Source organism: Scleropages formosus, chromosome 12, assembly GCF_900964775.1.
Source record: "Scleropages formosus chromosome 12, fSclFor1.1, whole genome shotgun sequence".
Lineage (NCBI taxonomy): Eukaryota > Metazoa > Chordata > Actinopteri > Osteoglossiformes > Osteoglossidae > Scleropages > Scleropages formosus.
The window spans coordinates 7,557,454-7,579,309 of NC_041817.1; the positions used below are offsets into that span (position 1 = coordinate 7,557,454).

Genomic DNA, 21,856 nt, shown 5'->3' on the forward strand with positions numbered 1-21,856 from the left:
CAAGAGCGGCACAAGGAGCGGATCCCTGCGACCCGTGCGGCGGTGGATGCAGGCGTCTCTGGCGCCGCGAACAGGCACGCGTGAGACAACATGCAATCTTGAGTGCCTCTTTTCCATGTTGGTCTCGAGGACTGGTGGTACGTGTGCATTCATGGGTAGGAATGTTTTACCCGGGGGGGGGGGTCAGTTCATTCTGGTACGATCAGTTTCTATGTAACGACAGACGAGACCGCAATAATAATGTCCAGTAAGCTGTGACGACAGGTGCAGCGTTCAGTCTCCCTGCTGAGGTCCTCGTGCCCCCATCCTTCTGTCTCCAGGTCAGCATCTGTGTGTGGTTGTCAAGCGCTGCCAGGTTCAGGGTTCTAAATAAAGCCACCGGGAGCAAGAATGTGGCTGAAGCATTCGAGTGTCACGCTGACAGGAGCCAGCGCTGCTGTTTGGACTCGTGGGTTTCGGCCTGTTGGACCATGACATAGACAGCAAGAGCCCGGTATTCAAATCCAAAAGCAAATCCATAAGGCTTTTTTTTGGATTTATGCGTTAACGAGCAGCCGCAAGTCAATGCACATTTTTTTACTGGCCACTCCTGCAATGAGACGAGTTCGCTTCAGCGATATTTAAAAAACCAAAGTAAACATCCACGGTCAGAGCAACATGAAGAGTAACACACTTTGATCTCCTTTACGTGGGCCGCCCCTTGCTTCACCAGCTGTGCTACATTCCCTCGGTAAATTCTGAAGAATAACCGACGTAACACCTTATGGTGTCGCTCTCTGACCCAGAAGCGGCACTAACGTTATATATTGTGCTGCGTGTGCCGAACGTGGCTGCTGGCTCTTGCTCTCACATGGTGGGATGGTGTTGGCAGCTACACATTAATTGGCTGTGAAGGAGAAGAAAGCATACAGATATGAGCAGACCTGCTAAGTCTGATGATGCTCCGGTGAGACTCAGATTTCCTGGCCTTTATACATTTTCCGAGAGCGAGAGTCTGAGGTGCATGAAATAACTCCCTCGTGGACTTCAGCTGGACTCGCATGCACACGAATTGCTCCGCGCGCACACATACACTCGTAGCGACGCAGGACTGTAGAACGAGCAAAAAAAAACGAAATTATGAGATTAACGTTTATAGAAAGTGCCGCACTGAGCGCTGCAATTTAAAAAGGGCGTAGGTTTGAAGATGCTGTGTTTTCACACACTCGTGCTGCCCATGAAAATCTTCTCACCCAGCTGGAAAGTGTGGTTTTCAATGGATTCGCCGGGTCAGCTGCTGGAGCAGATGCCGGAGGCCCACCAATCCTTCTAGCCGTTGACCTCACGGTGTGACATGGGTGTAGGTGGGATGGCCTAAGATGTGGATGCGGAAAGCCCACTGACATGGCACCAGGCTGGAGGTGCTGAGCAGGAACAAAGGCTGTGTCCTGCTGTGGATGAGGACAATGAGGACTACACTGTCAGACATCTGTAGAGCCCAACCAGCACAAATGCGCTTCAGGCTGCTAGGCAAGGTTGCTGCTCGAGTAGAAGCTCGATGTCTCTGACACAGTCTTGGAGACACTACGTGAGGAGGAGCCATTGGAAGCGAGGTCCATGGAGGGACGACGTGGCATAGCTGGCTCCGGATCCCCTACATCATGATCCTCTTCCCCTGGAGGCATCACAGTGCACACGGTGGCCTCCATGCGGCTGGCCTTATACACGCTGGTCTGGGTCTGGAGATAGCGGGTCGATTTGAGCTCCAAGCCCTCATAGGACCCATCGGGGACACAGGGACACCAGTGGAAGGCTTGCTTGAATCCCGCTCTGAATCTGACGGACAGAAATGCCAAGGACAAATTTCAGCATGGAAAAAAAACCACTATATACTGTAGGTTTATTATCTCTATTTATTTTATATATATATATATATTATTATTATTATTATGTATATTATCATATATATCTATATATTTTATATATATGTTTATTATCTCTATAAGGTCTGATTCAAATCTCATTCCATAAGGGCCAGATTAAGCGTGAAGTTCAGCCATGAAGAACTACAGAAAGGTCTCCCTCACCAGTTTCTTGCGTTTGCTGCATTTCAGCATCAAGGCTACTGCCACATCGGTTTACACAGAAGGACACATTTGTTCTGCCTTTGGAGGGGTTGAACAACAAAGCAACAACCGTAGATTAAAGCAGAGGTTATGGTGGATGCAGGTAGGTCACCTGTCATTGAGGCAGCAGTAGATGATGGGGTTGTACATCGTGGAGCTCATGGCCAGCCACATAATGGCAAGGTACACCTGCTGGATGAAGGTCTGTTCAAAGAGGTCTGGGAAGAACTCATAGAGCAGGAAGTAGACGTGGTATGGCAGCCAACAGGTGGCAAACGTGCACACCACCACAATCATCATCTTCACCACCTAGTTGAAGAAAGAGGGACAGAGCAGCGGGGTGGGAATGGATGGGTCGCAAGGAAACATCCATCCATCCACACCTTTGCCAAAATATTTATCCAGGGTGGATGAAAAGCCGAAGGCCATAATTACAGCTCGGATGCGATGGGAAGAGTAATTCAAGGTGCAGGAATACTGTGTTAAAGACATCCGTGCTACATTAACCCAAGCCAACTTTTTTTGGTTACAGAGATTACCCTCACGATGGGTTATCTTCAGATGTAGTAAACTATAAAAAACAAATTTGTGCAAGCCTGCTGTACATGGCTCTCTAAGAACAGCACAGCAAGGTGAGCTAGTAAAGAAGGGTAAAACACATTACAATAATGGGCTGAGCCCAAGCTTGGCGGAAACAACCCAGCATGTGTTCTGTCCCACACTGACCCGGCACCGGGCTGCTTTTAAGGCACCTTGTTTTCGAGCGTACGGTGAAAAACAGGGGAGTGACCTTGCGTTTGGCATTCAGTTGCTCCCTGTAGCGGTCGGAGGAGTCGCCCGGGATCTCGCTCGCCCACAGCGTGAGGCCCACCACCAGGTAAGCGCAACCCATGACCAGCAGGGGCAGGAAGTAGATGAGCCCCGCCACGCATAAGAAGTACCTGAGAGGAACACAGCCCCAAAGGGAAAAAGCAGAAGTGAGCATGGAAGTCGGAGTAGATCGGCGGAAGGCAAAGGAGCAACACTTTACAATAAGTTTAGATATGGTAAAAGCCTCTGTTTCATTAGCAGGAGATCAGGTCACCAAGAGCCCTAATCAGGAAAGGCACCCAGTTGTTTTAAGTAATGTACATATTCATGCAACCCTACCCCTCAGGTAACAATTAATATTCCATGCCGTTTCTGCTGATGATTCTACCGTCAAGAGGACGGTGATTGGTTTTCTCTACACAACACTGGCCTCTGTGATCGGCCATGAGATGGCATATCACAGCCTTGCGTGGTACTCCAGGGCGACAGCACGCCTCTCCCATAGAGGAGCTTTCTCTCACTCTCTGCTTGACAGGTGATTGACTGCAATTACAATAATGACACTGTAAGCTTGGATGATTCCAGGGAATCATAACACGGCGTACAGAGGGCGGTCGTGTATTCCATGCAAATGGATGGAGACATCGTTCCTTTTTTACTCTGATTTTCCGGGGTCATAAGCACATGTTTCCATGAAAGAGCAAAACGTTGTGGTCCGTCCCTAAGGACTTATTAATACAGAGACACATGCCTGTTGTGCGAGGACCACGTACAGTATAGCAGATATGCAAAAATAATTTCTTCTATCGCAAACACAAGCACTCAGAGAACATGTGGGATAATTTTGAAATAGCAGCAGAAAGAATGAGAACAAGTTTCCGGTCTGTCTCTAGAACTCACAGTATGTCCAGCTGAGCTGAATTTTGAGCAACCTGCAAAAACCCAGCTCAGTGTTAAGCAGACGTTGCCGAAATGTGCAATGAGACTCGTGGCTGGGAGACCCCCGCAGACAGCCAGCGTCCGGGAGTATCTATCGGGCAGGTCACTAAGAGATGGTCCCGCTCTGACGGATTAGCGATCCGGGCGAGAGTCCTTGACGTCCCCTCCCCGGCCCGCCACGCAAAGCAATCAATATGATGTGACTGAACGGAGGAGGAAAAATGCAGACGTGTGAGCTTTCTGCTTCGCGTTAGTTTACCAACTTCTTCCACCCCCAGCTGCATTCGACTGAACCCACTCTTCCCTTCACTGAGCTGGGTTGAAGTTTTGTGCCTTTAAATGTTATAGGATGTCTGGATGTCCATTACTGTCCAGTATAATAATAGAGACTGACTTGACAGCAAGGGACTGGAACAAGTACAGCAGTAGCGGTAAACTGACCCCCCCATCAACCCTTTCCCCCCTACCCTCTTTGTACTGGCACAGAGGCTCATAGCTCCCCGCTGGCTGGCGTCAATCAAAGAGGGTCAGCAATTCAGAGAGAGACTGACTGTTCCATATGCAAAGGGCAAGAACACATGATCTGTTCGCAGCCTGCGCGTGTCTCTGCGCTGCAGGGTACCGGGAGACGAGGATTTCAACCATCGGGCGACTAATAATACTCAGCTCTGCCCAGTCTTAGCCAGAGGAACGGAACAACACAAATGCCGGTGGACCGTGGATCAGAGCGGTTTGCTGTTATAGCCCGATGAGAGACACGCTATCATTCTCCAAACTGAATTACAGGAACAATGCGGTTCCTGTTCACTTACCAAGACTGGCAAAGTGATTATAGTTCCATTAAAAAGTAATAAGTGCAATACCAATTTCAACACGAATATTCTAATTGCCCTTCTGTAAATCATCAAAAATTATTTCTATATGAAACTCATGAGGTCTGGAACATTGAAGGCTGTTAACAAAATAGAAAACATTACCATAACACATTGAGCAGTCTGCTAGCAAAATGTATGCAGCTGGAGTTTCAATAATCATATTGGGAGCCTCACGGCACCTGGGCTGTGTAGTCTCACTTTGGATTGAATCCAGCTCAGTCTGTGTGCACTTTGTCTCTCCGTGTTCATGTGGTTTTCCTCCGGGTGCTCTGGTTTCCTTCCACAGTCCAAACACATGTGATTCATGCGAATCGCTGGCTCTATAAATTGTGTGAATGAATGAATGAATGAATGAATGAATGAATGAAATGAGTAATTAGATTAAATACGTTATTGTGCAAAAAGTGTTGCAGCCCTGACCTTTGTACTGAAGATATTTATTTTACTGTACAATATTTTTGCCAGTCGAAAATATACAGTATATTATTTTTGTTATATATACACATAAAATAACTAATGCATTTGTTTCATTTACGGTCTAAAATTATAAACCTGGAATAATTTTAATGCTGAAATACTGGTAAATGAATAAAGTACTGTTCATAATTTATGTGCCTTTCTAATCTTATTCGTGCAATTGTGCAAATCACAAAAGGCCAATACACTGCAGAATTTAGATTTATTAATAAATATTTGACAGTAAGGGGGTGCGGTGGCGCAGTGGGTTGGACCGCAGTCCTGCTCTCCGATGGGTCTGGGGTTCAAGTCCCGCTTGGGGTGCCTTGCGGCGGACTGGCGTCCCGTCCTGGGTGTGTCCCTTTCCCCCTCCGGCCTTACGCCTTGTGTTGCCGGGTAGGCTCCGTGACCCCGTATGGGACAAGCGGTTCTGAAAATGTGTGTGTGTGTGTGTGTGTGTGTGTGTGTGTGTGTGTGTGTGTGTGTGTGTGTGTATTTGACAGTAGCAATGAAATGCTGCATTATGGGATGTGAATGATCATTCATCATAATGTCTCAATTCTAAAATTTCTCCGGAGATGGAATAGACACATGCCAAAAAGGAACTGCCAGAATTCTTTACTGCTGGGACTTTGTGTATCAGGGTGCAGAGCTCACACACACACACACACATTTTCAGAACCGCTTGTCCCATACGGGGTCACGGGGAACCGGAGCCTACCCGGCAACACAGGGCGTAAGGCCGGAGGGGGAGGGGACATACCCAGGACGGGACGCCAGTCCGTCACAAGGCACCCCAAGCGGGACTCGAACCCCAGACCCACCGGAGAGCAGGACTGCGGTCCAACCCACTGCGCCACCGCACCCCCCTGGGTGCAGAGCTCAAAAACTATTAAAACTGGATGTGGATACAGTATGAAAACTCAGAATATATTTGCATAATTCACACAACAGTCACATATGTGTAGTTGCCACATACATGCCATACAGCATATATTATGTGGCCCTTTTACCTTTAATTTTCTTCCTTTATCAGCAGTTCTTTAAAAGGGGGGCACAGTGGTGCAGCGGGTTTGGCCAGGGCCCACTATGTGGCGGGTCTGGGGTTCGACACCAGTTTGGGGTGCCTTGTGGCGAACTGGCTTCCTGTCCCGGGTGTGTCCTTGCACCCTGTGTTGCTGAGTTAGGCTCTGGTTTGCCTCGGAACAAGCGGTTGCACACATTGTGTGTGTGTGTGTGTGTGTGTGTGTGTGTGAGCTGCTCTTTACTGTTTAGATCGTTAGGGCACACGGCAGTGTAAACACACCAAAATTACATTTTTATGATCATATTTTGTGCAAAGTTTGCCATCAGCACACTAGAGTTGTACTAGACATTTACCAAAACAGCTCAAATAACAATAATTTTCTTATATTATATAGAGAGTATTATTATTAGTAGTAGTAGTCCTAGTAGTAGTGTATTAATGTGACTTTTTCATCCAAAGTTGTTTATAATGTTAGGTATTTACTGCATAATGTTACTGTATCATACAATATGCTACAAATCATAAAATCTGCCATATTGGATGTAGACTACATTGAATGTATTTAATAACAGAACTGCTCCTAGATATCTACAAGACTTGATCATTTGCTACACTCCAACCAGACTGCTATGCTCTTCCACATCTCCCCGCTTGGTGGTCCCACTCACAAAAGGTAAAGCACGAAGGTTCTCGGTTCTGTCGCCGTTGTGGTGGAACAACCTCCCCCTCTCACTCAGAACTGCTGAATCTTTGTCCACATTTAAAAAGGGTCTTAAAACTCATCTCTTCCACACTCACTTCGCCCAGCATCTCTTAAGTTCATGTAATATGTAAATGTTCATGCACCGTAACTTTAAGATCATGCCCGGATAAACCTTTACACAGCTACTCCTGGAAAGTAATGTAAATGTTTATATGTATCTCAGAAGAAAAAAAAAATTATTACTAGGAAGATGATCAGGAATTGTGGCTATTCGGATAAACCTTTATGCAGCTACTCGTGTGATGAACATTCGTTCATGTGGTGGAAAGAAACAAACTAACTGTACTTAAGAATCGCACGTCTGCATCTAAATGTCTCTTCCTGCTAATGTAATGAACAGAGTATTTTCCATGAGATGTACATCGCTTTGTAGAAAAGCTTCTGCTAAATGAACCCACGTAAATGTAATACAGAAATTTAAAAACTGTGAAACAAAATGCAAGTAAAAGTAAGGCAAAACAATGTACATACAGGACAGCACTAAAGGCAGTTGATGAAGACCCATGTGGACTAAAGGTTGCAGTTCAAATGCCAAAAGGGGCCCCGCTCTTGTCCATTTAGCAAGTGTCCCAAACTGCATCAGGAAAAACATCCAGTTGCATAAATAAGTAATACGATCTTCAGCGGGGAAAGTCTTCCACTTTTGCAATGCATGGTGACTTGGATAAGCATGAGCTCTGTAAACTTAAAGTCATAGTAGCACGACATCACATGTTATAGATGAGCTGTTAGAAGCAGCGTGTGTGACTGTGTGTTTGAAATCTGCGGAGGTGTAAGGTAAACTATTGGTGAAAAGTTGTGAGCAAAGACACCCACGGCCCACTCTCTCCCAAATACACTCTCAGACCCCCCTGGCGGGGAGAGCAGGACGTAAATGATGAATGACGGTTACGTCTCTCCATCCTCTAGTAGCGGCTTACCCGTGCAGCACTGCAGCAGCACAATCTGTGCCTCTTTCACATTCTTGTGAACCAGAGAGCACTGATCCTCATTTACCGCGCTTTTAATACAGCTGTGTTATTAACCTATGTCCACTTCACACCTGATTTAGCAAGGAATGTACCCTTGCAGTTTCGGGTTAACGCACACAGCGGTACAAAGATATTTAATAGGACGAATAAATGTTAGTCCTTTGTCTTTCTTCTGTTACCCAGAAGGCATAAAAATAAAATGTTAAGAGGTTATTTTCAATGTTCCGACGTCGGAAGGTTTCTTTTGCATAGTTTTTTTCAGAAAATAAAACATTTGAAGATGCATAGGGAAAAACAATGTCCACTTTTTGGAGAAATTTAGAAATTGGTGCCGCCTACTTAATCCCTGGGAGTGAGGTGGTGTGGTGGGTTTGGCTGGGTCCTCCTCTCTGGTGGGTCAGGGGTTTGAGTCCCATGTAGGGTGCCTTGTGATGGACTGGTGTCCCGTCCTGGGTGTGTCCCCTCCCCCCTCCAGCCTTGCGCCCTGTGTTGCTGGCTTAGGTTCTGGCGTGCTGTGACCCTACTTGGGGCAAGTGTGTGTGTACACGTACTTAATCACTCTGGACAACATACTGACACTAGAGTAAGATGGAAAAACAGTCACTATCCATGCCTTTAGCCAGGTCCATTGTCCAGGGATCAGGCACAGCTGATAGTATAGTGGTTAGTACTAGTGCCTTTGGAGCCACTGGTTGCAGGTTCGATCCCCCCATAGCTGTTATACCCTTAAGCAAGGTGCTTACCCTCAATTGCTCTGCTAAAATTAGCCAGCTATATAGATGGATAAATAATTGTAAGCTTGTAATATCTATAACCTTAACATTATAAGTGGCTTTGGAGAAAGTCTCAGCTAAATACAAATCTAGTAGACGGTGTCAATATAGCCCAAGATGAAGGAACGATCAGAGTCGACAGGGTAAGAACAAAGTGATCGGTTCACCGGTGTTTGCAATATAGCGCTTGGTCATTACTTAAGTTGTTTTGTTGAGATCAGTTGATTTATTTCAGCTTAGAATTTAAAGCTGAAAATTCTAGTAAAGATGGATTGTTTTGTACTGTCACTGGCATCCCTGGCGTTCTTGAGGTCCGTGTGCCTAACAGCTGCCTGTCGGATGACCCCCCCCCCCCCCGGTCACAACCCCAGGGATGCAGTATAAAAGCTCCCGCTCCGACACACCTGACCGCAGAACCTCAAACTGAGAGACGTTCTCCTCACCTATCTTCCAAGGCTCTCTGTCCTATTCTGGTCTGTGGGTGCAACCCTCGTGTGATACAAAGAAAATGACTTAAGCATCAGCATCGGAGTGCGCCCACCTGATTTCCTACATTCCACCATGACAAAAACCAAGTTTGAACAAAGACCCCAACACCACACATGAAGAGGATTAAGTTGGGTGAGAGCTTGAGTTCCTTCATTATGGTCTGACACCCACTTCTAGAGTTTTTCCAGAACATTTTAACATGAACACGACTCATTGAGTCTCAGAAAAATAATTTCTTTTCTTGGAATTAATGTTTATGGACCTTGATCATTCTTCCCTCTGCATATCCAGTTGTGTGACAAAAAATTTTGTTGTAGATGTAAAAAGGAAATCAAGGGAACATAATTCACCTTAGAGAAAACAATGGCTAATTTAAATAAAAAATAGCACAATACGCTGAAAGTAAATGAACACAATTTCCATATCTGTTGAAATGAAAATGGTGAATTTATAGATACAGTGCTGCTTGAAAGTGTGTGGACCCGTTGTGTCCCTAAGTTTCACCATATAATGGTTATTTAATGAGGAGCAGTCTAACTGATGTCACATAATAGGTGTGTAATGACCAATTCCATATGTTACTTTAGAAGAAATCATGTGTGTTGCAGAAACACGGAAGTAGTGCAGGTGCAAAAATAAGCGAAGCCCAAGTTACAGTGGTTAAACCAAGCAGGTAAGTAGAATCATGTGTATAAATGAATAACTTATTGATTTTATAAGTTTAAGATTTCTATTTTAATATTTTATAGAAAAAAATGACCATCCCTCCAGGGTTCCCATATGTTCGAGCAGCACTGTACCCATGCTCCTGTTGGCAGTACATGCAAACAGGGACTAGTTCAAATGCAGCGGTGATGGTAGAGAGGGCAGAACAACAACGAACAATGTCTCCCACAAGAAAACTTACATGCGTTTGAAGTTAAAGACTTTGTACTCAGGCCAGTCGATGTAGCAGACGACGCGGCCGGGCAGGTAAGCTATGCTGGAGTAGTAGTACTGCGGGAAGGCGAGGCAGAGCGCCAGCAGCCAGATTGCCCCCACCACCACCTTGGTCTCCCTGGATGCCATGCGCTGCTGCAGGGGGTGGATGATCGCTACGTACCTGGGGACGGGGACGGGGGAGCACATGCATAAAAAGTCTGCGTGAGGCTGTGGAAACTTGGACTTTTGCCACTTTCACCATTCAGGTTTATTAAGAAGTGCTGACAAATTGGCATGCTTTCAGTTCATTAGGTAAAGTACAGCGACTGCCCGTAATTCAAACAATTCGCTCGGCATGAGTAAAATACTATGTGAAAGCATACAGCATGTAAAGCCTAACAATATAATACTTCAAAAATAACACAGCAACTGATGGAGAAAAATGTGTGTCGGCAGCACACCAAAACCACGAAGAGAGTTGTTTTCGCGTAAAGTTGCGTCACCAGTGCTGTGGAACAAGGGCAATGTTGCGCATCCTTTCTGGCTGTGCTTCCAAACAGTCAACACAGCACCATCCATTTTTAGGGACATGCTGTGAAGTAACGCCAGCCCCGCATTACGGCTTCTCACAACTCATTAAGAAGTACAGGAGCTTAGCTCAAGAGGGCGGTGCACATCATCAATAACAGGAGCAACATCTCTAAGAGGCTTGAGGGAGAACACGGTTGCGCCGCTCAGATGATGAATTTCAGAGTTGGTGAAGCTGCTGAACTGTTAAGCCAGTCCTGAGACATTTCTTCTTCGTTTAATATTGTAACGACCCACATTACCGAGAGTTTGAGCAAGAAAATGTGTATACCGTAAACTGTTGAATTATGGGTAAAATGGAATTGTGTTTAACCATTGTGGGGATTTACGGGGAATATAAGGGGGTGACTGTGTTTGGCAGTGGGGGGAGGGGAAAGCTTGAGGGGTGCTAAGCAGGCTAAGAAGGCTGATTTAAGGTGTAGGTTCTTAAAGAAAAGGGGTCTTCTGACCGAGAGAATTATTTTATATTTATATTGTTATATTTTATTTATTGTTTTGTACTCCTGTTCTGTGTTGCACCATGATCTCCGGAGAAACGACGTTTCGTTCCACTGTATGCGAGCTATATATTGGAATGACAATAAAAACAACTTGAGCCTGAACTTATTTCCTTACGTGCCGGTGTTCCACTAAACGTTCGTAATGAACGCTGCCTGTGCGTCCTCCTTCGCTCTCTTCAAACCCAGAGTGCAACATGCTACAATATGCTTGATTATTTTAAAAACTGTTTTTCTGAACCCCACTGGAAAGGTCCTCACTCTGCTGATGGCTTGTAACAAATCAAGGGCAACAACGCAGGAACCTTCAATAAATATTAAATAAGTACATCAACAAGTAAAAACTGGAACACATCTGAGCTATCATTGGGTACCAGGTTCAAATCCAAGCCTGAAGCCACTGGCTGTTGCTGGAGTTTCAAGTTCAGGTCAATAAATTTGAGAAAACTTACAGCTGTCTAATTTGGAAATCATCTACATTTGCCTCCATTTATCTTCATTTTTCTTTCATCATTTACATTTACATGTGTTCATTTAGCACATCTCATAGAAAATACTGTGTGTTCATCACATTAGCAGGGAGAGACATAGATGCAGACGTGTGATTCTTAAGTACAGTTTGTTTCTTTCCACCATATGAACCAATGTTCATCACATGAGTAGCTGCATAAAACTTTATCAGAATATCAACGATTCCTGATCACCTTCCTAGTAATTTCTTTTTTTTTTTTTGAAATGCATATGAACTGTTTATAAACTGTCACTCTTTTCTCCAAAACGACGTACATCTCGGAGAAAAACACTAAGAGCGCATGTCGCTGATCGCTCGGTGTGTTGATCACTCGCTCATTTAACAGTGTTTGTTACAGAGCAATTGCACCCAAACTCTCGTCTGTTGGACTGGAATGCTGCTGGGAAACTGCAAATATACAAGAGATATTTTGGTTTGGTTTGCAGTATTGCTGTTTAGGAAAAGAGTCTGCTGCTTAAAGGTCATCCTGAAAATATACCCTTGTTGAAGCTGTCAGACAGGTGTTTTAGTGGCTTAAATTTGTTGTGATGGGTCTCTTACGCTGTCTGTTGGTTCAGTCTTTCCTTAAAGTTTATGATTTTCATGTTGTCTTCATGTTCATCCCCGATAAGGCTACTACCCAGGCAAATACCATATTAAGTAATTGAGCACTCGTACTGGCGTGGTGCTGCAGCGGATTGCATTTGGATCAGTTTGTGTACAGTCGGCGTTTTTGCAAGGGCTTTCTCCCAAAGTCCAAACATATGTGTTTTGGGTAAACTGGTTTCTCAGAATTGCCAGCTGTATATGTACACTAGCGTTGAAAAGTTTGGAATCATCCAGAAACATTAAAATTTTTCTAAGGACTGATGTTTTTTTGTCAAGGTACCATGAAACTGATTTAAAAATATACGCAAGACATCATTACTAATGTTACAAATGGCTATTTTTGCTTGAAATTACAGATTTCTAATTTATTCTTCACATGTGACTGCAAAGCCCCATTTTTAGCAGCCATTACTCCAGTGTCTCAATGGTAAACTCTAATGGTCCTAATGGTAGCAAAACCTTTGTAACTGTGTTAGTCCAGCTGAAACCCGTTATTGTGTTCCATAAAGCAAGAAAATTAGCTTTCTTTTGGTTGCAAGGTTCCGGCATTCCTAAAGTTCATCCCTGGCTTCAAAAACGGCCAAAATGAAACAGCTTTCTCGAGAAACGCGTCAGCCCGTCGCTGCTTTGCAAAATGAAGGTTATTCCATGCTTCAGATTGCTAAGAAAATCAAGATTTCACACAAAGGTCCCTACTACTGTCTTGAGAGAGGAGGGCAAACCGGACCTAACCGGGAAAGAAAAAGAAGTACATGGTCCAGATACGCAAACGTTGTGCAGTTGTGCAGCTGGGCTTTCTGCTTCTTTTTCTATTCTGGTTAAATTCAGAATAGAAATAGCAGGTTTCAGCTGCGCTAATACAATTACAAAGGTTTCTCTACCATTAGGACCATTAGAGTTTACCATTAGGACACTGGAGTAAAGGCTGCTGAAAATGGGGCTTTGCAGCTATACATAAATAAGAAAAAAAGTCATTTCAAGTGGTAATAGCCATGAGTAACATTAGTAATGATGTCTTGGCTATATTTTTAGATCAGTTGAATGGCACCTCGATAAAAAAAGCCTCAATCATGAATTTCACTGTATTCTACAGTTGTTTCAACAAAATTTATGGGCGATTCCATAGTTTTGAACACTAGTGTCTGCGTGTGTTACATTGCTCTGGAACAGATGGGTCGATGATTGTATGGAGTTTTAGTGCGGTGTAAAGTCACCTTGGATAAAGGTGTTCACTAAATGCTGCATAACAATTATCGTACAGTTCTGGTTGGATTTTGCTGTTTGTAGACACTAGGCACTTTCACATTTCAGTATGTCCAAAGAGATGAATAAATGCCAATTAAATGACTGAAGAAACGTTCTTAGGATGCGCCTAAAAATTCCGGAATTATATTTTTGAAATGCAGTACATGGCCTTATAGAGTAATTACTTAAGGGGAAAGGAGCAGATAATGATGCACTTGGCGTACGTGCACCAGGGAAGGTTTTCTCGAGGGCTATGGCAAACGCAAAGCATTTGCCGAACGCTGCCAGTCTCTGATGTTGACGCTCAAACTCTGATCCATGTTGTTGTAATTCCCTACCACAGTCTAGCAAAAAATGACCTTTTTCTAATTAGCAGAAATAAGAGGTCTCCAGTTCGAATGGGAGTTCTGCCGAAACACGAGGTTCTTGTTGTCTCAGGACTTTGATGCGATTTCTGAGCTTCCCTGAACCCATGCAGATCAAGGAAAGAGGACACGAGCAATCTGGAGGATTTGCAATAAACCTCTCTCACTCCGTGTAACTCACGCACGCTGAGCAGTACCCATAAACAAACACACACACACACACACACACATCTGCAGCTCATGCTCTCTCTTGTAATCTGCATACTCTGATAAGCCACACACCCACGCTTGACCTGAGCTTTCATAAGTTGGGTAGGGTCACTTTCTTACACTCCATGCCGAGCTGATTCCTTTCTTTTTATAATCATACTTGAGAATTGCAATACCTGTTGAAGGAGCACCTCGGTTCTCTTTACTGGTCTAACAGGTATTACACCAGTGTGACTCTTGAACCTCTGTTACCACAACTTGCACAGCTACTAAACCAGACTATCCCTCACTGAAATAAAGGTAGATTGTTTTGTCAGCCAAGGAAACCTTCTGCGCGCTCTCCTTGATTCTAGGACATGACTTGACCATGACAGGAGAGAAAAACAGGCTCCCATACACTGGTAACATAACTTGAAGACTCAGGCTCTACTGCTCTGTAACCTGCACATTGTAAGTCCCAGTGTGTGTCTAACTGGTAACCTGAACCTTGCTCTTGTAGAGGAGCCAAGCAAGACCCTGGCTTATTATTATCAATCTTTATTTAGACGATATGTTGGCCTAAGGGCTGTTACAATGTTAGGTAAGCAGATTCACAACTATATACACAGAGTATTCTTAGTGTGGGATGATTCAGGGTAAGTACTGTGACCAAGGATTCCACAGCAGCAGTACAATTTAAGCAAGGGACCTTCAGATTAGAAGGTGGCAACTAGTATGCAACCTCCTACCCTAGTTTTCAGCATATGAATGGAGTCCTAAAAACTGGTATAGATCATTATACATAGCAGTTGAACAGTTTACAAATGAAGCACTCCACAATCTTGAAGAGACTGTGTGCAATGCTCTGCAAAACATGATGAGATGAATGAATGGGGATCTACAGACCCTTCAGACATATGAAGGAGACAGTAGAATTCAGTGAAGTGCATGAATGAGAACCAAACAGCATGGCAGGTAGTATGAACGGGAAGAAGCGGAATGTCTTGGAGAGGAGTCAGTGGAAAATATCAGAGCAATGAATGAATGAGGTCTTACAAAATGTCCTGCAGACTATGAGTTCTTATGAGCACCTATGGAGCATGTGATGCAGGAAGTAACCAGCATGTGTTCATACTGTATGTGACTGTCAAGTGTGTTAACCAGGTACAGACGGTCCCCGAGTTACGATGGTCCGACTTACGATTTTTCGACTTTAAGATGGTGCGATACCGATACGCATTTTGAATTTTGATTTTTTTCCCAGGCAAGTGATATGCGGTACGATACTCTCTCGTGATGCCGGGCAGCGGCAGTGATCCGCATCTCCCAGTGTGCCACGCGGTCACTAGTGTATACAACTGACATTCTACACTGTTCTGTGTTGCCAGTGTTTTTTTGGATACCCCCTGTATCTACGTTGTGTTTCGTGCATCCATCATGTGTAGGAAACGCCCATCTGTGTCACCTGCTACTGGTGGGAAGTGGAAGGGGAGGGGAATTACTCTTGAGGAGAAACTCAAGATGAAGGCGGCAAGCCCGTAATGGCCATCGCACATGAACTTGGACTTCTGCAACTGACGATCATGACCATCTTAAAGGATAAGAAGATGTTTGGTAGGTTAGGTGTATTAAATGCATTTTTGACTTACGACGGGTTTATTGGAACGTAACCCCATCACATGTCGGGGACCATCTGTACATTGGAGTGTGAGGGCCTGTGGTCCTCTATCGTGAAGTGTGTGATGATACAGTGCAGACCAATGGAACGAGGGGAAATCCCAATGGCGCGCGCACACACACGCACACACACACACACACACACACACACACACACACACACACACACACACACAGAGTCTGAAACCGCTCGTCCAATACAGGGGGGTCGCGGGGAGCCGGAGCCTAACCCAGCAACACAGGGCATAGGGCCAGAGGGGGAGGGGACACACCCAGGACGGGACACCAGGCCGTCGCAAGGCACCCCAAACAGAATGCGAACCCCAGACCCACCGGAGAGCAGGACCCGGTCCAACCCACTGCGTCATCACACCCTCCCCCAATGGCACCTGCATGTCAATTTGTCAGAGAAGGCTGTCTGCCAAACTTCAATTAACACCACAGTTACCAAGGATAAACCTATATAGTCAAAGGTCCTCCAGTAAGGACCACTGGCAGATTGCGTGCTGGCACTGTACACTGTTTTTACAATGGTGTATTTTGGACCTCATAACTTCACAATGCACTTTTTTTTTCCCTGCTGGGTTGTTGTTTGGGAAAAATGATTGAGACATGTGAGCAGATGTGGGAAACGCTGGCTGAGAGCTATCAAATGAATGCAGTCTTTTAATGGTCATGATTTCCATTCCTGTATTCAAGCGTCAGGTCTTTTGTCTGTCTGCCCTACGGTTCAGTGTGGCCTCATCCTGCACCCCCAACCCCACACCACCGCCACCCTTTCCTCTCACAGCCCAGCACAGTTCAGCTGACACCTGCTCGCTTCATCTCTAGGGGTGTCATGACCCTTTGCATGTGTGTGAAGTATGCGTGGGGGTGTATGTCCAACATTCAAAACCTCAAATAACACGCCTGGAAAAGATGTGGAACAGATAGACGAAGGAAAGAGGGAAGCCCAGATTCAGCCTGAGATTTTAATAATTATTCTTGCTTTGTTATTTAAGATTTGTTTTAAACAGAGGAAGGCAACGGTCAGGTGCGATACTGTTCTAGTGGTTAAAGCAAGAAACCTAAAAGGCAGAAAGGATGCACAGGATGAAGAAAAGACGGTTCAGGGTGTTCCAACGGATGGACAAATGTTTACAGTAATAATATAATAACAGCAGTAGTAACTGATCATGTCTATAAAAAGTCATATTTATTTTTCTATAATTATACTGTATATTATAAGGTATTTCCTAAGAAGCAGCACAAACACTCCCCAGCACATACATAGACGCAAAACCTGTCCTGTGTTGCATGCAGACGTAAACAACATTCGCCGCAGGAGCCGATGGTGGACACTCACAAAAATAAATAGAAAACAAAAATAATTAGACTTTGCAGAACAGCCCAAGCCACTGCCAGATTATCATCAGACGTGTTCATAATGGGTACAATAATAGCATTTCAAATCCTCATACTGGACCTGAGGTCATGCACCAAAAAAAGTCACAAGAATGCAGACAAAGCTTAATATAGTGGAGACTGAAACCCCATTATAGACAGAGCTATAACCGAAACTTACACCTGCTGCTTAGCCCTGTCTTGCGTGCAGCTTCAGAGCCCATGAAAAAGGGAGTGAACAACACCGGAGGGTCGATATCATCTTTACTTCACTTTGTGCCTTTGTGTTGACCACTGCACATTATAGATGCAATAATCTACACACCTGACACACAGTGATACAAGATCAATGTCAGCCTCCCAGTGCCTACTGTATTATTCAGAGACTAGGACATCAGCACCTCTGACAAGAATTACACCGTGGCCAGGACCCTGAGGTGATCAGATCGATCATCAATGAAGTCTCCCTGGCCAGCAGCTGTTGGGCATCGCCGTGTGCTCTATGTGCCAGCATTGTGAAGGTTAACTGAATTTTAAAGCACTGAAAAGGTCACATTTGTGCCTGCGTACAGGGAAAAACAGAGATTACCATGAATTTTATAAGCTATTACCAAAACCTACATACTGTAAATTGAGACAGGTAAATGCAATATTTTTGGGGTTTGGGTTTTACCTGTAGGTAAACACTAATTTTGGTGTCTAAATACACTAAGGTCAGTCAGTGATTGCATGCAGTTCATTCATTCATTCATTCATTCATTCATTCATTCTCAATCACCGCTTATCCAGTGCAGAGTCATAGTGTTCTGAAGCTTATATGATATTCCAACACTTGAACATTTTTAGTGCTATTACAAATGTTTGTGTGGTGTGAGAATTCTCCTGCAGCATTTCATTCATTTCTGTCATTTCTTTCTGTGTGGCTCTTTTACAACAGAGCACGCAAATGGGCTGATGTGATTAGAGCTTGAATTTTAAGTGTGTTTGTTTTCTCTCCTTGGTGATTAATGAATAAATTTGCAATCACAGTGTAACTTGCGTTGCCTTGTATTGTCTTTCGAAATAGAAATAAAACCTCTTTCATTGTAGTGTCAAAACTGACTGTCATAAAAACACTCTGCTGAAGATTATTGTGTTCAGAAGTGTCTCCATAATAAGAAATTAGGCAAATAATGAGGAATAATGTTTTCAGAAAGCCAGGACACAGAAAAGCGTCTCAAACAGGCATCCTACTAAGTCTGTCGAGCCATACTGTGATTTAACATTAAATTTCAAATAAACCAGCATAAATTAATCAATGAAACTAGTATACAATATACAAGATCCTTACACCATATTAATAAGCATAGCAAATTAGTCATATTTTAGATATACTGTATACCAGTAAAGATATTTTAAAACTTCCTTTTAATACTCTCACGGTGTAGTAGCTTTAAAATCCTTTCGCACCGATGACAAAATCAGTGAATCCTTGAGCATGAGAAAAATCCAAGATGTTTGTGGTGAAAACGACAGTGCCAGAGGCTGAGTTGAAGGACCACAACGTTTATACACTGTGGTAATTACATATGATGTTTGAGAACACATTAAAATATATATAAAAATCAGTGTGCCACCATTCTCCTACCTTATAAGTTTTATTAGTTTCAGATTATTTCTGCAATGCATGTTTTTGCTCTGCGTGTCAGTAAATGCAATGTAATGTGCTGTGATTTTTTTTTAAATTCTGAGTTAGTAATTCTCTGTATATTACAGACAAGCATGGGGATACTTACATATTCATTTATTCTGTATAATTATTCTGGGGAAGGTTTGATGGGGGATGAAGAAGAGTGTGTTGGTTATTTAAAAGACCTGCGTGACCAAACGCATCCTGTCGATCTGTGATCTTTTCACCACGCCCTCGCTGCCAAGGAGTGGGGAAGGAAAAAAGTGACTTGGAGCTGGACGGTGTGTGTGAGCAGCATCTCAGGGACAGAGGGCATGATGGAGGGAGGGGAGTAATAAAGAGGCCCGAGAAAAGAGAACAAATGAAGGGAATATGAAAGATGTGGAAGGATGTGGCTCAGCCTGAGGGGTCGGACAGAACCAACGTGCCGTGTGCCCCCCCCCCCCCCACACACACACACACACACACGCACACGCACACACACATACACAGACAGACACACACCTGTCCAGGGCGATGGCCGTCATCGAGTAGATGCTCGCGAACACGGCGGCGATCGGGAAGAAGTTGTGGAAGCGGCAGTAGACGAGGCCGAAGTACCACTCGTTGTGCACGGCGTACGTGAAGTTCACCACCGTGTTGAAGGCCGACATGGACGCCTCCGCGAACGCCAGGTTCACCAAGAAGTAGTTGGTCACGGTTCTCATGCGCTTGTGCGCCACGATGATCCAGATGACCACCACGTTGCCCACCACGGACACGACCACGATCGTGCCGTACGCGATCGCCCACAGCACGACCCGCCACACGGGCTGCACGAACTGGTTCCAGTACACTTCCGAACCGTTGAGGCCCGACGAGTTGGACCAGTTGCCCGGCGGCTCCGCGGTCACCGGCAGAGCGTCCATGGCGCGCGCGTCTCCTTCTCCTCGCGCACCACTTTTCTCCCTCGGAAAGCGAGCCTTCAGCGCAGCAAAGCGAAACAAGGAGTCATCTCCGAGGGCAACACCTTGATTCTTGAATGCGTTATAATAAACAACAGCTGGAAGCAACTTGTTTTGTCTGCGAAAAAAAAAAAAAGATGCCGAGGAAATTTCCTGATCTCACACTCGTTGAGTGGCTTGAAGAAAGGACCGAAGCCGGCGGCGGTGAAGCTGCTTGCACCAGGTGGGACCCCCACACACCTGGAGTTCAGGTGTCTCCCGCGCGTCTCCTGTGCTGCCCGAGGCTGTCGGACCCGAGTCCCTCGGCACGGGGTCCCAGGGGAGCGTCGCGCCACCGCGGCTCCGCTTCGGAGGCGAAGCGCCTTTCTTTCCCACGGCAGTCAGTGTGTGTGTATGTGTGTGTGTGTGTGTGTGTGTGTGTGCGCGCCCTTCTGGCTGATCTTCAGTACTTCTTAATCCGTTTTTATAAGGAACACTGACAGCCTTGGAGAAAATGCCTCTGTAGGAAATTAATTCCCCCGCCTGTGTGTGTGTGTGGAACTCGGCTTGCGCTCGCAGTCCAGGCGACTCTGGTTTCAATGCAGTGGAGAAACGTGTCCAAGCAGCCACACCTCCTCCTTCGTAGCGTCTCCCTCCAGCTCCAGCGCGCCCTATTTGTAGGCTAGTGGTCCCACCCCCCACCCCCAACAGGGCTTGGTCACCACGCTCCTCCAGCCCTCCAGCTAAGCGCACTTATGAACGACTGAATGGACACGGAGACATACATTGCGTTTCCGTTACACACTCAAGTACACAGTATAACTATAAGCAGCGAACACACCTGCGATCGCAGTGTAAACCTGTACATACAGTGTGTACCGCGGTAAGTCTGGGTGGGGGGGGCGGGAGCACAGCGCGCAGACAAAATTCACATCGACGGCTCTCCATCTGAACCTTGTGGGATTCATTCATCATGCGTAAAACTTGTGCCTTCACTCTCTGCCATTCTTACACACTTTCTGTCCATTCTTACACACTTTGCGTCCATTTTCACGCATTTTTTGTCTATTCTCGCACACCCTGTGTCCATTTTCACACATTCTGTGTCCATTCTCACACTTTATGTCAATTTTCACACACTTCTTGTCCATTCTTACGCACTTTGTGTCCATTCTCACAACACTTGTGAGCCACTGACCCTTGATGGATCCCCAGGGGTTTACTGTCCTTCTATTTTCAGTTGGGAGTTTTTAATTCCTTTCCTCCGTGGACAGTAGGCATACTTATAGCTCTATGAAAGTACTATATAGTCGGTAATCAACTATCTTCTTTCTTTCTTCCTGGTCTTTTGTTTTTCTTGCCTTATGCATGTGTTAAAACGCTCTGTGAAAAGAGCGCTCTATAAAAAATAAATTGAACGTTTGTGTCCATTCGATTCTCACACACTTTGTATCCATTGATTCTTACGCACAGATTGTGTCCCAAGGGCTCCGCCAAACTCTGGGGGATCACTAGTGCCCAGGAGGGTTCATGTACGACCACGCAGCTCAGCTGGTGTTTAGTGCGCTCGGATGCTTCATTCACTCGCGCAAATCTATTTTTTGCTTTTTTTTCTTCGCCTTCTTTCTTGCGCGTAAAGCCGAAACCGCCGGAGTGAAACGGGCGAAAGACGCGGCGGCGGCGGCGGCGGCGCTCTGTTAGTATTTAAAACGCAAACGCGCCCTCTTGCCTTCTGTAACGGTACTAGACATCTGAGGCTCGTTAAAACTCTCCACTGCGCACTGTTTTGTTCCCAAGTGTCTAAGTAATAAGTGCTAATCCAAGAAATGAGGGATATTTTCAAAAAAAGGTGCTGGCAATCTCAGTGCTTCTTCCACCAATACTCATTTCACACATTAAAGCAGCATACATTAGTGCTGAAAGTGCATTAACATGCTAAGGAATGCTCCTTATGCCTTATTAATAAGTGAATATGCTGAATTAATATGTTCCTTTCCATACAAGTAAGCACCGGGTTTGTACTCCACAAACACTCTCAGGGCATCAAGGTTCCAGGGATCAGTAGCTTATA

The 21,856-nt window shown here is 45.0% G+C and overlaps 1 protein-coding gene across 1 annotated transcript; it reads right to left on the reverse strand.

The window, feature by feature from the left end:
• Positions 1-787: 787 nt before the first annotated feature.
• Positions 788-19,770, reverse strand: tacr1a (tachykinin receptor 1a). Its single transcript, XM_018762429.2, has 5 exons — positions 19,367-19,770; positions 10,116-10,310; positions 2,896-3,046; positions 2,218-2,414; positions 788-1,815 (listed from the first exon to the last, which is right to left on the reverse strand). Exons 1-5 carry the CDS (start codon positions 19,768-19,770, stop codon positions 1,506-1,508), a joined length of 1,257 nt encoding a protein of 418 aa, XP_018617945.1. The 3' UTR covers positions 788-1,505.
• Between the last annotated feature and the right edge of the window lie 2,086 nt (positions 19,771-21,856).

Excerpts from the sequence above, each read along its gene's own strand:
- tacr1a (XM_018762429.2), bottom strand. The coding sequence starts at position 19,770 with ATGGACGCTCTGCCGGTGACCGCGGAGCCGCCGGGCAACTGGTCCAAC. Across the intron at positions 10,311-19,366 it reads ACGGCCATCGCCCTGGACAG|GTACGTAGCGATCATCCACC; the intron begins GTGTGTGTCTGT and ends CCCCGTCCCCAG. Across the intron at positions 3,047-10,115 it reads GTCTTTAACTTCAAACGCAT|GTACTTCTTATGCGTGGCGG; the intron begins GTAAGTTTTCTT and ends TGTTCCTCTCAG.